The 18,166-nt window shown below is 36.0% G+C and overlaps 1 protein-coding gene across 2 annotated transcripts; it reads right to left on the bottom strand.

Moving 5' to 3' along the window:
- Positions 1-334: 334 nt before the first annotated feature.
- Positions 335-17,863, bottom strand: LOC149485707 (uncharacterized). Of its 2 annotated transcripts, XR_016316058.1 has the most exons (18): positions 17,656-17,863; positions 17,314-17,573; positions 15,787-15,997; positions 14,550-14,758; positions 14,368-14,475; positions 13,361-13,570; positions 11,297-11,476; positions 10,988-11,102; positions 10,268-10,430; positions 9,812-9,989; positions 9,286-9,461; positions 8,765-8,946; positions 8,435-8,540; positions 6,697-6,957; positions 4,416-4,586; positions 3,844-3,938; positions 2,770-3,522; positions 335-2,668 (listed from the first exon to the last, which is right to left on the bottom strand). XR_016316058.1 is itself a non-coding variant. In XM_089698983.1 (17 exons), exons 1-17 carry the CDS (start codon positions 17,707-17,709, stop codon positions 3,370-3,372), a joined length of 2,832 nt encoding a protein of 943 aa, XP_089555109.1. In that variant the 5' UTR covers positions 17,710-17,863; the 3' UTR covers positions 335-3,369. The 2 variants fall into 2 exon arrangements, 1 of the variants encoding a protein (XP_089555109.1); XM_089698983.1 differs by having other exon boundaries at positions 335-3,522.
- Positions 17,864-18,166: the final 303 nt, after the last annotated feature.

Here is an 18,166-nt window from a genome sequence, read left to right on the forward strand (position 1 = left end):
CAACTCTGATCCCTAAATCAATCTGTTGGTTTTTCGTGTACATAGGTTATCGTTATATTATACGATTGAATAAATATTATTCAAAGCACTGTAAAATTAAATACCTCTTGTTTTTCGGTACCTTATGTCTCAAATATATTTAATAGTGAAATGCAAGAGCACATAATATTATGGCAGAGCGCAGCCATGTTCATCATAATTCACTGTACTGTAATACCTTCTGGCTTCTCCATGGTAATTTGACCAGCAATTTTTATGGTTCTATCGATTGCAATGTTTCACTATATAAAATATCAATAGGGTTCTAATATAAAAGGATTGGAAATAAAACAAATTTTTATTTATTGATTATATATTATTCATTCATCTAATTTCATCTAACACGCATATTTTGAAATCATACATCGGGAATCATTAACGATAGTTAAAACAGAGAAGTTGTACTAAACATTACCATCATAATAAAATCAAAATGTATCGATAGTCGACTACAAGTTCATTAACATTTACAATCAACTGTGAACCATTTCTAATCAAACTGCTACTATTGTTCTAAATTACTAAACATTTATAACTAGCCAAATGGAAAGGCTTTAAACGAGTGCTGAATTTTGTGTAAATTAAATTTTCATCCAAAACATTTGTGAATCCGAAATGTGATCAACGAAAAATGCACCCTCACTTAATGCGGCTTGATCGCATAACACCTAATACAGTTAATATCAAATAATACTTATAAGATCTACACAATTCAAACATTAATGACTTTAAATGCTTCAAACATTCTCTTGCAAACTTTGCAACATAAAGAGATCGAATTTCGAGTAATATATACATAATGCCCGAAAACATACCACACACTGCATAAAATCTAAAAAGACTAAAGATTCTATCGGACCATTTCGACTTAACAATGGTATCACAACATCATGCTATAGTGACATAAAAATTTGAAATACCATCTTTAGAAAAGACAACGATAGCCAAAATTTGTATAGTATAATATTGAACATATTATACATATATAGGAGATGATATCAGAATAAACAAGAATTATAATTAAGTATGAATTCAATAAGAAATATTATGAAATTTAAACAAATTCATAAGATATATTTCTAATGGCAGTGAGATTTTACATACTTTCAGTGACACATTTTTATAAATTAAAATTTACTTTTGTTAGAAAACTAACCGTTAGTAAAATGAATAATTTAACAATATAAAAATGCATTTCCAGTCGACATGGTCCGATGTAAGACTGAGAAGCTTAATATAAAACTACGGCGACTCATTCTCAACGAGTCCAGGCAAGTCTTGCTCTCTACGACAGCGAGTATTATGCGTTCAACAAATTCAACTTCACGCGCGAATACATCAGCACTGTAACTTAATGAGATATCTTATATGAGAGAAATATCCTTCAAATTACGTTCTGAAATCTATTAGGATACAGTATCAATAGAAAGTGCAGTACACTGGACGTTACTTTAGTGTATGGAATGCTCCCACAAATGGAAATTTTCGGCTTTAAAAAAATCCTATGACTCAGAATATAATATTATATTCGATTTTATACACTTTCTAATAATAAAGTATTTATAGTCACACTAACTCAACCATCACTCAATATGGACGTGACCTTTAAAATCTGAAGTTACAAAAATATTGCATTATTAAATAATAATCAAAAATAGTATTTCAACAAGATGTCCGAAAATTTTATAACATTTTAGAATTCCTTATAAATAAAATTAGTAAGATCCACATTTATATAAAATTATTATTTACTTTGTACTATTACGAGAAAGCGGGTCAATAAATACTTTTGAAGAGGTTAAAATAGGACATAAATCACCGATGCTATGTTACATGCATAGCATATAAATAAATAATTAATAATTATACACACTTCACTAAATAATTCACTGAGTTCTAACATAACATTAAAATTATCCTCACACCCTTAGTCTCACCAAAAATATCATATTTGAAATGAACTATGTATAAATAATTTTACAGATTTTTTATTTTTATTTTCCATTAAGTACTGCCGAGGAGATTTTACCCACAAGTAATGTTAACCGGTTTGTTTTTTACTTAGAAAAACAACAGTTTTTTTTTATTAAAATGAATGAAATTCTGGATTTCAATGTGACTTTACGCGAACCCGAATGTACCGCATATATTTTAATAGCTAATGAAACCTCACGCGAATATAACATAAATGTATGTCCAAAAGCAATTTTCCCACAATCACTTTTTAAAGAGCTATTTTTTTACAGATCGAATAACTTTTATTCAGTCAATTCTCTTAATTTTGCGCATATCAATACATATAATAAAATTCTAGAAAAGTGATGTTTTTGCCTCATCTACTTTCATTACATGACCCATCATTATTTTCTATAAATTTCATTAAAAAACTCACGAATCTGTCCTTGTTACATTAAAAATAAAATAAAAATGCATCACAGTGATTTAATTAATAATTATCTGTCGTTAAACAATTATAGGTATTTAAAAACCTATGAAATATTTCGAAATCAAAACCGTTTTGAAATAAAAAAACGCATTGAAATATTTCCTTAGTTCTAAAGGGAACAATCACACGCAGATTCAAATACTTTTTTTGAAGATTTTTCCTTTAAATTTTATTTTCACAAAGCTTAAGCGTAGTAAGAGAGAATTATTGGTATGGCTTAAAGATAGAATAAAGAAACCATTCACGTTATTAGAATTCGGACTTAAAGCAGAATATTCACCTACCGACATGTAAATGAGAGTACCCAGAGTATCTATATATTTTTAAATCTTGGCCATTGGAGTCTCTGAACGAGTAAAACTATTGATTTGTTTATGCAGGACGCCTGTTACCTATTTATTTTAAACCAAAAAGTTATGTATCCAGTTTAAGTTGACTAGTCGCAAGATGTTGTTGCGGGTGGCCATTATTTCGCCGTTTGCGATCTAGTAGCGGGAATCTTGCGGACACATTGTGAGCTTATCGTATACAGATTACGGACTGTTTACGAGCACGTTGCGAGCTGATTGGATGTAGTAAAAGGTTGATAGCGGGCAGGTTGTAGTCTGTAGAGGGTCGCAGCGGATAGGTTGCAAGTCGTTAGTGGTCGATAGTAGGTTGATAGTGGGTTGATAGCGGGTCTATAGCAGGTCTATATCGGGTCTATAGAAGGTCAATAGTGGGTCGATAGTGGGTCGATAGCGGGTCTATATCGGGTCTTTAGGAGATCAATAGTGGGTCGATAGTGGGTCGATAGCGGGTCGATAGTGGGTCTATAGTGGGTCAATATCGGGTCTATAGCAGGTAGTTGTCAGCTAGTGGCGGTACTCGGGGTGCAGGTAGGGTCAGTCCCGGGCGGCGGGCGGGTGCTGCGGGGGCTGCGGGGGCTCGGCCGCGGGCGAGCGCGCGGGGCTCCACGGGGCAACGGGCGGGGCCTCCGCCCCCGGCCCGCCGCCCTCCAGGGACAGGCTGTTGAGGAGCATGTCAAATAGGGTGTCCTGGATAAATAGAAAAATTATAAATTATTTTTTTCGTTGAATATGTTCGCATAGTCGCTTTTTCTGTCCCTATGTCCCTTTGTATGCTTAAATCTTTAAAACTACGGAATGGATTTTTATGCGGTTTTTTTAATACATAGAGTGATTCAATAGGAAGGTTTTAGTGTATAATTTATTAGGTTTGAGACAAAGCGGGTGAAGCCGCGCGCGGTAAGCTAGTCGATTATAAAATTAGCTTTACTACCCAGAACTATCGAATATTATCATTCCGATTGTATTTATTTTAAATAAATAATTTATGTAAGAACACACAGCACTCACGTTATAATCCAATATGACTTCCACGTCATCGTTGTCGCTGAGATCTGGCGCCCAGTAATCGTGCGGAGCTGGACTTCCCACTACTCGTTCTGAAACTGTATAATAATATTCAAATAAACGACATTTATAGGATAAAAGTTAGTAAGACGCTTATTAAATACTAAACACTCAATAAAAATACATTTATTCGATATGATCGCGCGATGGCTGAACGCTTCCTTCGATGCAATCGCGCACGCGTCTCTGGGCTGATATCGTGTCGATAAACGACAGTACATTTTCTACACTCGCAACGCAGCCTGCTGCGGCCGCGTGCCATGCTAATTTTCCTACGCCGCCGGTTACACCACATATGCATATCACCGGCACCTGTGCCACGCGTCATATTTTTTGTTATAACCTCTCTTTTCTTTACCCCGCTCCCGTTGCTCACGTCTTACCATGCCATAACTATAGCTTGCAAGAATCATTTTAATTCGCTCACACTGGTCCACATTACCAACTATTCCACTATTGCTGCGTATATCTCTCCTTACAAACTCGTCTACCCAAACAAGTATGACAGTCAGTACCAGGAGCGGGCGGCAGCTGGCCCGGCTCGAGCGGGTCGAGCGGCGCTGCAATGGGCGACAGCGCGTGCGAGCGGCGCGCGCGGGGTGCCCGCGAGCGGCCCGCGCACACGCCGCGCCGACCGCTCATCTCCTCTACTGATGTGCTGCGGGACGACCAGTTGCGCTTCGGACCTGCAAAAAAAAAAAGACGGGTTGCACTCCGGGAGTGCCGGCAGAAGTGAAAACTTGATTATTAACGTTGAGCATGTTTGATATCCATCCGTCTTACACTTTTTCGATCAGGTCACGTATCCTGACGCGAGTTTAAGATTATTACAGAAAAAGTGCTCAACGCCGCTAAAGAAGTTTTCACTTCAATTACATATATTAATAGGCTATTTGACAAGGTTTTGAAAACTGTCTCAAATTATTAAGATACGTTTATAGAGCACACAAAACACATGTTTCTTAATTGTTTGTAGTTATTCATTGAGAAAATGGAAAATAAAAACATGATATTCAAATACGCCGCCAAAACACAATTTTGAAGAATATGGCGTCTCGCGACCATGGTGACGTCACAGCGGCGTAAACATCAACTTGCTCCTAGTACTTATTGTTCGTTTTTGTTTTAATTATAGTATAATTATTAAGTTAATCTGTTTAAAAACCAGAAAATGAGTTCTTATAGGTGGTGTGTAGTTCCTGGATGCAGAAATAAACCCCTGACAAACTATTAATATGTGCTCCAAAAGATATAAAAATGCGTAGAAAGTGGTTGCAGTTAGCTCGCAGAAATCCAAGTGATATTAGATACTTATATCAATTATTAAAACAGTTATATTTTTTTGTGAAGACCACTTCGATGTAAGTATGGTGTTGAATACCTAGTAGGCAGTTTATTTTATTTGCAATACATAGTATAAATCGTCTCATTACTTACCTGCTTGAGGTAAGATAATGATATAATATATAAATTGATGATGACGTGTTTGTATTGATATTGAAAATAATCAATACAAACACGTCAATCCTATAAACTGGATGGCTGAAATGAAAAATAAAGGACTTAATCTAAAAAATGTATACTTCATAATTATTGTGCTATTGTGATTCATGTTTGTAGGTACAATTAACTAAAAAGGTAATGAATGACGATTGAAATATTAACTTACGTAGCTGTTTTCACATTTCTCAATTGAGGAGCGTAAAAATCTTGGTTGTTTTTAAAGAACATGCCAACCATTATAGCACAGTATTACAATATTATTTCCTAATTATAGCGTCCACTTTAGGTAGATTTCTACAAAAGTAGTTCTAGTTCCATGACAAACAAAAATAACACATAAAGAACAAAACTGATTACAGACACCTTGAATCACAAGAAATAAGTTATACAAGAAACAAAACCAAAAGCGAAATTCAGCAACGACGTGAGTAAACGTTGGGATCACTTGTTATTTACGCCGCTGTGACGTCATGGCAGATGCAGCCAATCATGGATGTTTTCGGTCACGTGGTCATTTTAAAAAATATGATGTTTTTTCTCGACGATTTATAAATAAATAAGTTATTATTTATATCATTTATTAATTTAAATCGCTTCAAAAACCTTATATATATATGGATTACACAAAAAAGTAATTTATTTTTTATACTGTCAAATAGCCTATTATCGTAGAACAATACATATACCGAAACAAAGCAAGCAAATTATTAACATTTAAGAAAATCCTTCAAAAAACACACCAATTCACTAAAATTATTATGTCGTCACCGTCTGTGTTTAAATCATTGAGGTATTATTACTAGAGAGGGCACCACGAACAAAATCTGTGCGACAAGCGCGGCAGCGCGGGGCGGCTAGTGAGTCATACACTTTGTAGATATTCTGCCTCTTATTACTTATAAATTAAAACCAATCAATGTAACAAATAAATATTGTTTATCTTATTAAAAAAATATGAATAAACTTATCAATTAAAACCAATCAATGTAACAAAAAAAATTGAGTTTGAGACGATTGACTCTAACTCGTGTTAAAAAAGTGTAGTAGCGATGTCCTCTCTAGTACGTAGTACATGTAACTCAATGGTTTAAATTAAATCTGTCGGATTTAAATGGGTCAAAATCTAGTCTAAAAGAGCCGGTTGCATACAAAAATACAGGCGAAAAGCGTGTTATAAAATACTTTGACATCAGAGAAAACATTGCAAAAAAATTATAAATATATCTTCCTTACATTTGCCACAAAACAAAATAAACTATTACCACAGTAAAAACTACTAAAACAAGTACTCACTGTGCCTCGGCCGGGTACATTTGGGGGTCAATCCATTAATCTTCATCAGATTCAGCAGTAACATATCCGTGTGCGCAGCGGTGGACAGCTGCGGGTCATCGTTACGGGGTACATGCGTGTGCGCATGTGTAGGCGCGGACCCGTCGCTACCGGCGGGCGTTACCCCGCGCCCGTGTACCGCACAAAGTAAACGGGATAGAATGTCCGCTTCGTTACTGTTAGAGCCCATTGCGCCCATCGCGCCCTCTATATCGTTCTCGCCTTAAAAAGTTGATATTGATTGGTAAAAGATGATGTGAGCGCTACATCTCAATATATATAAATCTCGTGTCACAATGTTTGTCCTCAATAGACTCCTAAACCACTTAACCGATTATAATAAAATTCGCACACCATGTGCAGTTCGATCCAACTTGAGAGATAGGATAGTTTAAACATATAGGTACCACGGGCGAAGCCGGGGCGGCCCGCTAGTTAAATATATGTATAAAAAAAAGCTTATATGAATAAAAATAAACAAACAAAACTTATCGACTACCAAACTGAATGAGACTTGTTAATTTCTATGGTGTAAATGTTTTATGTCAAAAATATATTTCAGGACAAAAATTTTATGGAAACAAAGAAATAGGTACATTACCTTTCATATTATTATCTCAGTTGTGCATCATTTTGAATAAAATAACATTAGTCTATTTTAAAAGATTTATAGTTTTTATTATGAATACAATAACAAAAGTTTTACAAAATGGAGTAAATTTACTACTTATAAGAGAAATGAAAAGAAAATAAATGGAATTTATCAATAGTCGTTTTTTTTTTACTATTATAGAAAACATAAAATATCTTATAATAAAATAGTGAGAACATAACATTAGAAACAAAATATATGTAAAAGTTTTGAGTACGAAGTATAATGTTAAATAGTTATGAAGTCATGTATGAAAATTTCTTATAATCCAATTTTTACAAAAATTAACATTTTGAAGTCGTTTTGATAATTCACATCAGTTATTTTTTACTACCGTTAACATAAAAATTGTAATGGCTACTTGTTGGTTTACTACACGTCATATTTATATTAAAATAATTAATTTTTGGTTTTCATTAAATGGTATATTTATATTAAAAACGTTATAGCTACTTTTTGGTTTTTTATTATTATTATTTTTTTATATTCTAGTTCATTATCTATTGGTTTCGTATAGTATAGGGCGTGTCGCGTGCGGCGTGCGGTCTGCGGAACGAGCGTCTTCGTCTGCGCGGCGGCTCGTCCGAGCACAGCGAGGGCGGGGACTGCGGCGGGGATGGGGATGGGGATACCGATGGGGATGGGGATGGGGACGGGGATGGGGATGGGGACGGGGATGGGGATGGGGGGCACTCCGCCAGCGCGCACCACGAGCGCCCGCTCGCCGACGAGCCGTCTGTGGGAATAGGTGCGTGGATTGGAAAGTGGATGGGTTACAGTGGGTACAGGTCATAGGGATAAGTAATACGAGGGGTAATTTTAATTTATACAACATTTGAAATAATAAATCACAATTATTTATAAGACCGCACCCGCGAACGCGACACGACAAGGAATAAAGAGTAAAAGCGATCGAAAATTTTCAACAAACTGTTTAAAAATTTAACTTAAAACAAGAAATAAATCACCGCGTCGCTATCGCGGTGCAGTGTAAGGGAGCAGAAAGAGGAACACTTAAAATCAACAGAAAAACAATTTGTTCCTTACCTGACATAGTTTCTTCATCAACGTCATTTTCTTCATTGGAATTTTCCTCTATGTGATTCACATTGGTGTCGTCCACAAAACCGTCAAGTTCACTAAACATTAAGTCCTGTAATAAAATAACAATACTTTAATAATGCAAATTGATCGTTAATCTTACGGTGCATTTACATCAAACGATTTCTAATACTGAATAAAACTGAATACGTGTTCGAGATCACGAAAGAATGCTCTTGCTCTAGCTCTATGTTCGTTTGATGTAAATGCACCGTTACAAATAATAAAACTATCATTTTTGCATTATCATCAAGTGAGTATAGTGACGTCACTCACCCCAGTGTCGCTGCTAGACTCCGAGTGCGCATGCGCATTGCGGGGGGAATGCGCCGCAGTGGTCAAGAGTGTGCCGCCCGACTCGTTCTTGGCCGTGCTGTGCAGTTCGGGAGATGAGATCGATGTGCATAATGCACCTGCGCACGCACTGTGCCCTTCTGTTATAGGCGTGCTCGCTACAGCTGGAAATAAATAATTTTGGATCTGTTAAAACACCGCAGGCATGGTATACATTTGTTCAGCAACAATATTGAATCATGACAAGTCGCTGACAAGTGACAACAGTGTTGTATATTTTGAAATGTTCTCGTTCGAGGAGCGTAATAGCGTATATATTCCATGACATCAAATTTTTACACTTTGTTACTGCATAATTGTATACTGTATACGAGGTTTTGCACTTTATTACTTAATTAACTAAAAAATATAGAGCATAACACTACATTTATAAGTTTTGTGTTAATATTTTAAATGTGAAAAAAAATGTTAGATCCGTCAACGAAATTTAACTTGTAACTAACCAGTAAGATGCGTGTCCTTATCAGGCGGCGGCAACCTCTCCGGCCGCTCAGGTCGCTCGGGTCGCTCAGCGCGCTCAGGCCGCTCGCGCCGCAAGCGGGCCGCGTGCGCGTGCGCACCGAGCGTGCAGTGCGGGCCCGTTGGGGCGTCCGCGCACGAGCGGATCGAACTCGCCGATCTGGAAGGATTATTTATTGTTTATTGCTATTTAACACAATTTATTTGGAAATCAATTCTACTCAACATAATATTACGAATTAGGATAAGTATTTTTGATTAATTTATAAGCAAATATATGTTTGCCACTATCTTATTTGTACTATTGACGCATCACTTCAGTGGACTGTAGAAGACGTTAAATGCTCATATGATATGAGATAACTGGGATAATACTAGGGATCACTTTAATTGCTGCTTATTAATATGTATGATTTACGCGGATTTGCGCGGATAATGAGAACATTCGGGCACTGCTTCATATTAAATTTTCTCCTACACATTAATTAAGCTTTACAATCAATACGTCACCTGGAGGTAGAAGGCAGGTTGTACGCATCGAGCGCATGCTGGTTAGCGCGTCGTGTAAGATGCGCATAGTCTCCAAAGCACGCGTCCGTGCCCGCTACCGCGCCCGCGCTCGCTGCGCTCATGTTGCGACACGCACCACTTGCGCATGTCTCTTCGAATAACGAGTTGTTTAGCACACCTGTGAAGATAGAATATTTAGTGAATTATCGCTTTAGCTCCGTGCCATAAATTATACAATTAAATTTTCTAATTGCAGTTTATTGTTACAAGAACGCATGTTTTGTAACCTATTAGTTAAACGATCCTCAAAATAAAATATGATCTAACGTATACATGAATTATATTGCTATTGTTAATCTAGAGGCGCTAGACGCGGGCATTGACACAATAAAATATGCGACATTTCTACACTGAACTACTGTATAGAGGAAATAAAACTGGTATGTAGTCAGTTACCTGGGCTAGTAAGCCTCGGTGCTATCCCATGTAGCGAAGTGAACTTCCATGGTGCTGGTGTTTCATTGTTATCGTTCTGCGCTTCAGCATCTTGAGAGCCAACGGAACCGCTCGACGCACGGGTTGCAGCCATCGAGTTGCGCGACATCTCTAGACTGAGCCGCTGTAGGTGCAAGTAATAAAAATAATTTAATACCAACACGAAAATAAGCTTTTACTTGGCCCGAAGATCGAAACGATAACGATTATGCACTATTTTGTGTTGCCTAATAATTTTCTAGGCTGAGGCGCTGTAGGAGCAAATAATAAAAATAATTTAATACCAACACGAAAATAAGCGATCACTCTTTAGTGATAAGGCCGCCCTCTGTGCTAGTTTAGCTATAATTTTTAGTTTTAAGTAATTTGTATAACTAGCATAGTAAAGTGTTATAAATAAAATAAATAAAATAAGCTTTTACTTGGCCCGAAGATCGAAACGATTACGATAACGATTATGCCCTATTTTGTGTTGCCTAATAATTTTGTAATACAAGACTTATGATAATGTACTATCAGCTAAAATCTAGGTACGCTGATCACGATCAAAGAACACCGTAGCCGAAATTCGTAAAGTCCGAAGTTCATAAATAATAATATAATCTTTTTACAAAATAAATTTGCTTTCACATGGATACATGTTATACCAGTTCATTTATAAGAATGAAACAAACAATATACCTCTTTGAGATCATTAATTTGCAGTATATGCTGATTCTGCATCGTAATTAACTGGTTGATGTACCACTGTTGGTCACGACAACGTTGGTAAAACGTTGGCGGACGCACTTGGAACCTAAAAACGACACAAAGTTACACGATACAACACTAATTCTAATATGATTATTTAAAAATCCCCATTCCCCCGAAGAGAATGTACATTACAATTCCATAAAAGTGTGTCCGAATTCTAACATAACCAAAGTTATCATAATATCTTAGAAACATTAACGCAATTTTTTAAGCCGAAACAAACAAACAAACACAAACCTCAATATAAGCGTATCCGTGTCCGGGTTCAGATATCCCTCGCTGGCCAATAGATCGAGCCTAAAGAACCGGTTGTACCCCCAGCACTCGCCCACTTCGAAGTCAGACGCGAATTCACGCACAATGTTCTTAGAAGGATCCCGGGACACTTGGTGTAGCATCTCGACACGGTACTCGTACCTGGGGAAATTGAACCTTATAACTGGGGAATAGAGTTCATTTTAAATGGTAAAACTATGTTTTGACCATTCAAAACTGCTTCAAGAAGTCTAATTGAATAAATGTTAGAGTTTCAGTTTAGAACTAGAAAAAATAACAAGACGTTTTGTATGGCGCGATAGCTGTCAACACATTCACCGTAAAAGCGAGTATGAACTGTGATGTATAAAAATTTAAAAGTAAGAAAGAAACCTTTTTTCTTTCTTAATGTGCACTTTCTTTCACACAAGAAGTTAATATGTCGTAATTTAAGATTTTTTTTTTTGCTACCACTACATATTATAATTCGAGTGATAACACATTTAAAACAAATCTTAATAAAGTATGATAATATGGTAAAAACAAGTAAAACATGATGAACGATCAGCTAAACTCCGCTAGAAGACCAAAGCAAAGCGAGAGACATCAAATCACTAAGGCACTTGATGAATGGCAAAGTGTTGCAGATGATCCCTATTTACAGCAGCTATTTATTAAAAAAAAACATCAATTACAAGCCTAGAGATTTCCTCTAAGTATGAAGACGAACTAAACTCAAAAGGCAACTGAAATATCTGTTTTTTTGTTACATTTTGCCGTATTTTAAATCGTATTTACAACAAATAAATTATTTAGATTTGGCCAATGGCGTGAACAAGTTAGAAGTAAGCAAGCTAAGAGAACAAATCTTATTTACAATTTACACAACCTTATTTATAGAGTTATGCAAAATATATCACTGCAATAAACAAAAAAAAATGATTATTATGAGTAAACACCGACAATTAGAGTGCAAATAAACTTTTTGAGTCTTTGATACTCATGTATTTGTATGTTGAGTATTCCGTTATTATCAATTTGAACAAGCTTCATCATTTTACACACAGCCATTTCAGTTGCGATGAAAAAACAGATAAACCTGCGAAGTCAGCGCACACAATGTCTTAACAGCGTCATGCCCACACTGCAACTAAGTAAATAATCCATTTGACTCACCTCTTGCCTACACTGAATCGAGAAATGCTTGCAATCAAACACTTGCATTATAATATCAGTTCATAACAGTGTCATTTCCGTTGAAATATATTAACAAATAATAAAAACGTTAACAAATACAGACATATAAATCACACATTTTTATATGTAGTGTTTGGTCCCCTATAACTATCCCCTGCGTTCTGTTTTGAAGGATATACATTTTGTCATTGAACCTTATATTTTTATTTATTATTTATTATTACAGCAGAGTAGTACCATTTTTATGATGTTCAAATCTGTGAATTAATCATCATAAAAATAAACTGTGACACTTAGAAATAGACTAAATTAAAAACAAAACCTGCATATAGTATACTTGTAGGTCTCACACAGATCAGCGCTCCAGGAAAAAACACGAGTCAATGCGAGCTAGAGCTGGAGGCGGCAAACACTTGGAGGACTGACGTTAACCACCGCTGCAGGAACACAGAGGCGGTAAAGTGAGAGAGTTAGAGGCGGCAAAACTTGGAGCTGTGCCGCAGACCAGTGCACCAGAATCACGTAGCGGCGGCACAAAGTTGGAGCTACGCCGCAGACCACCGCTCTAGGCTACAACGTGAGCTAGAAGTAAAGGCGGCACGCACTTGGAGCTCTAACATTAACCACCGCTCCGGGAATACGTAGATGCTGCAAAGTGAGCTAGTGTTGGAGGCGGCGCAAACCACCGCACCCATACATAGCTAGATTAAGAAACACGCACTTGGACATCGCGGGAACATCACGCCCGTAAACTCGGGCTACAAGTAAAGGCAAGCACGCACTTGGAGGTCTCGGGCAGGCCAGCACTCAGCTCGAGGAACACGGACAGCTAGATCAAGGAACACGCACTTGGAGGTCTCGGGCAGGCCGGCGCTGAGCTCGAGGAACACGGACAGGTAGTTGCCGCGCACGACGCCGTTGCCGTCGGGGTACACCTTGAGCCGCCAGCACAGCCCGTGCACGTGCAGCGGCGCCGAGTACACGGGCGCGGCCGCGTGCTGCAGCTGCGTGAACTTGCTCAGCGGGAACGTGCTGCTGTCGTAGCTGGGCACTATCTCGCTGTGGAATACGAAAGGATTGCCGTTTCAAGTGTTGTTTTTTTTTTTTGTACTATAGGGGAGCGCTTGGCCACAATCTCGCCTGATGGTAAGCTGAGATGTGGCCTAAGATGGAGCGCGCTTCCCTAAAATGTACCTGTTCACTCTCCTCTTGAAGACCTCCAAATTGTACTCATCGGGGAACACAGATTCAGGATATATGTCATATATGTCATATTCATTGTCACTGTAATGTAGTTGAATCTACTATTTGATTGAATAACTAGCGCGTTCATTGAATAACGACATTTACATACATACTAGAGCAAATTTGCTTAATAAAATATTTTAAAGAATAGCAGAATTATAAATTTCATAAAATCATGTTGCTCTTATAAGAAAACTAGCGGTCCGCCCCGGCTTCGCCCGTGGTATCTACATGTTTAAAGTTGGATCGAACTGCACATGGTGTGCGAATTTTATTATAATCGGTTAAGTGGTTTAGGAGTCCGTTGAGGACAAACATTGTGACACGAGATTTATATATATTAAGATTGTCAAAATATGTCGAATCAGTGTTTTTTAAAACATACATTAAAATAGCACCTTATTTCCTCACAATAATAATCAAAATTACTTTTATTGTTCATTTGAAAACTCTGCCTGTTCCATAGGCATTGTTTTGGTGCAGATAATTATCCTACTTATAAGATAGGATAGAATATTTTCAGCTCAAACAAACAAAACACTTTAAAAAAACTTATTTCATTATTCATTCATTAAAATGTATACAATTAAAATTAATTTAATCAATATTACCTATGAAAATCCGCAGGTACTGGTGCAGTAACAAAGCTAGCCATAGGCTTCTTGCGAACTTGATGGATAATTTTCGATAGTTCACCACTTTTCGCAATCAATTCAGATCTGTAAAATGATCAAAATCAAATCATTATTTATTTATGAATAAAAATATATTTAATATTGATTTATAAGCTCACCTAGTGCTTGCATGTAGCTGATGTTCCACCTCTTGCAGGAGATGCTCCAACTGTTCAGTTTCTTGCGTGAGGCTATTTTTCTGGCTCATGAGAGTGAGGAGCTTCGCTTTGAGCGCTGAATCCAGACGCGATATCATCAACTCCACTGCGTTACGAATCTCACGGACACGTTCGTCTTTAGCCGCCCGAACTGATTCTACATTTCGTTCCTTAAAGATGAAACAAATTATCATCAATAATGTGAAATTTATTATTAAGAAAAGACAACATTATACCTTATATTAACTATTATTATAAGGGTTTACAAGTTTCCTCAATGAGTTGTGAAATAATAAATTACAATAGATGATATCATTTTAATTTTTCAATGATGGAGGGAACTTCAATAACACATTTTTATACCAAAACATTTCATTATCATTGTCTGAAAGTATTTGTTTGTGCAGACATGTTAAACAAAACTAGTTAATAATATATTAAATAATTAATTTATCTTGTCATATTTATATGAATTATGACATAAACAAATATGACGAGATTTGTGACAAAGAACATATAATATTTTAATAAGGGGGCGTCCATAAATTACGTGTTTTTTAAATTTTTCCTAAATTTTCACATTTCTTTCTCCTGGCTTATATAGCACATCACTTTAGTGTTTTAACCCTAATTTATTTTTATATCCCAGTTTAAAATGACATATTCATAATATATGTTTGGTATCTTTAGGTTTACAAGGACTTTCTGCATAACATTTTTTATTTAATTATCTATATCCTTGTTGTAACACATTGTGATTAGTATGACTAACCTAGCATGTATATGGAAAATTGATTGCACATGCATATGTAAAACAAACAAAGAAAAACAGTGAAAATTTTCCACAATTCTAAGAATTGTCAAATAAAAGCTTGAAAGCTTTAATTTAAATATTATAGTTTTGTTAAATATTTTATTGCAATAGATTCTTAAAACATTATTTTCCTTAAATACTGTTCACCCATATATGCAGAATTTTAACTGTATCATTACAATATTTACATTTACAACTATTATAAACTAGCGGTCCGCCCCGGCTTCGCCCGTGGTACATATTTATGTTTTCTCTACATAAGAACCATCCTGGTACTTCAAGGAATATAATAAAAAAAGAATTATCGAAATCGGTCCACCCGTTCTCGAGTTATGCGCTTACCAACACATTTTGCGATTCATTTTTATATTATAGAATACTTACCACATCCTGCACAAGGCTTATCAGTTCCAACAGTCTCCGTCTCAACTGGGACACTTCATCCCTGATCTGCGTCACATGTTGCTCGTAAACCTCCTCCAATGGCTTGAAGGTGTGACCCGAGTGGGTTCCTCCCCACAGCGCACACTGATGGCAAATACAGCGACGGCAAGTCCAGCAGTATACAGTTAGCTTCTCTTGATGTGTGGGGCATCTGTTATTATTGCAATAATATGTAGATTAGTGTGTGTTATACATTTTTAAAGAATAGAAACAGACAAAGTGTGTTGGTTAATAGAATCAATATTGAAGCCTAATTATTGTTGATGTAATGTATAATGATTATTTAATATAAACATGATTTCAAATACAGTAGAACTCCAATTATCCGAACTCCGACTATCCGAATCGCCGATTATCCGAATCACAAAAAATTGTCCAAAAAAAGTCAAAAAGCGCTATTATTCTTCCCCCCGCGAAGCCAGTGTTTGCGCGTCCAAGTCTAGACTTGACTTGTTGTGCTTACACTGACTTGAGATGTTTAAAAAACAATGATTTTTATTTCTAAACTTGTACATAAGTAGGTACATTTTATTTATATATTTAAAACATGTGAAAATTTCATGTTTCTTTCATTTAATTCAATAAAAATATAGTGCAATATCAAAACGTAGCTTTTATTCTCTCCAATTGCAAATTTAAAAAAACATCCGATTATCCGAATATTTGATTATCCGAATGGGTCCTGGTCCCCATTAATTCAGATAATTGGAGTTCTACTGTAGGTATATAACATGATTTGAAATTTATTGTAATTATTAAACATTTCTGTATTATTATTAAACTTTTTATTAAGATTTAGGATGCTGTTATGCACTTGTATTTTTCAAGTTCATTAAAAGATCCATTTCATCTTTATAAATCACAAAAATAAATTGAATGTAATAAGAATCCAACTGAAACCCTTCAACTGTCTAGTTAAAATAAAATTACCTATCTAATCTTTGAACTATTGGAATTATGTAAATGAATTAAGAACAACAATGAATTGGATTAAAATAATTTATGCTGTAATTGATCGATCTAAATAATTTTATTACCTATCCTGTTGTTCATTAAATATTTAAGAAAGTAATTCTTTTACCACTTTAAGAAGAATGTAAAAAAAATTGTATTTGAAAAAACAAACAAAGAAAAACACCTAATACCAAAACCTATTACATTTTTTCTCATTTAAAAGATATTATAATTTTATTCAATGATCACTTGAACTTTTCAAAGACACAGTGGCATTTCAGTATATTAATTGTATAAATTCATTATACCAGTTAATTTACATCAGTTGAGATACAGACCTGATAAACATTTACAAAAACAATAAAAACACCTACATGTTTAATACCAATTCAAATAAGATTGCTAAGCCTTAAGACACAGTTAATACTAAGGCAAATTTTTCACAAATTTAGCCAACTTTCTACAAGTGTGTCAAGGACCTGACAAGAATCATTAAACATTAGGTAGATTCACCTATCTCTGTAGCTTTCTCTCTGGGTGGCAGAGTTCGTCTGTTGCATTGTTTCTATTTGCTGCGTGACCTCTTCCACCCATCGGCAATTAACCAGCTCATGGAGGTGGAGAGCAGCACGACAGTGAGGGCACTGGGACCTTTGTTCGGTTAACCACCGTCGCACACAAGCGTAACAGCAGAGTTTCGAACAATGGGGGCATAGGTGGGCATCTACGAGTTTTTCCATGCAAATGAAGCATCGAAACACCTCGGCCAGTGTCTGTAAACACCAATATCATCATTTTAATGGGATCATGACAACCTTTGCAACTGTCAATTCTATGTAGGACAAATCGATTTACCTCGACAATCTGCTCCTCGCCATTTCCATTTCCCTTATCTCCCCTAGAAGCCATGTTTCGAATAATCTACCCGTACCACGGTGGAATTTTACTGCTCACCATAATTTAGACATTTTTGAAATCTTCAAAAAAGGAACATAACATTTTATATTAATAATTTGCAACAGACAACTTAGCACACCAACAACCACTTCCGTATTCCAATCTCGAATTGAATCAAAATAAAAACAAAAAAAAAATTGTTGCCAGAATAGGAAATCACATTTACACATTTTCTAAGGAAATTTATGAAACCCTTGTAAATGTGTGGATACGATAGGAAATCTGAAGATAGGAGGAAAGTTGGAAACTTTCAATGCACGATAATAATCAAGTTATAAAAACCCCATTTAAAAAATTAATTAAATAATTATTAGAATTTTTAGTCATTCATCAATCATAGACAATTTTTTTGTGTCAAAGACAAAGTAGGCCGACTGACGTATGTTACGTCAAAACTCAAGTCAAATGT

This window comes from Colias philodice, chromosome 9 (assembly GCF_061535455.1).
Source record: "Colias philodice isolate Cphi_HAF_F1 chromosome 9, ilColPhil1 Martin Lab GWU primary, whole genome shotgun sequence".
In the NCBI taxonomy this organism is placed as follows: domain Eukaryota; kingdom Metazoa; phylum Arthropoda; class Insecta; order Lepidoptera; family Pieridae; genus Colias; species Colias philodice.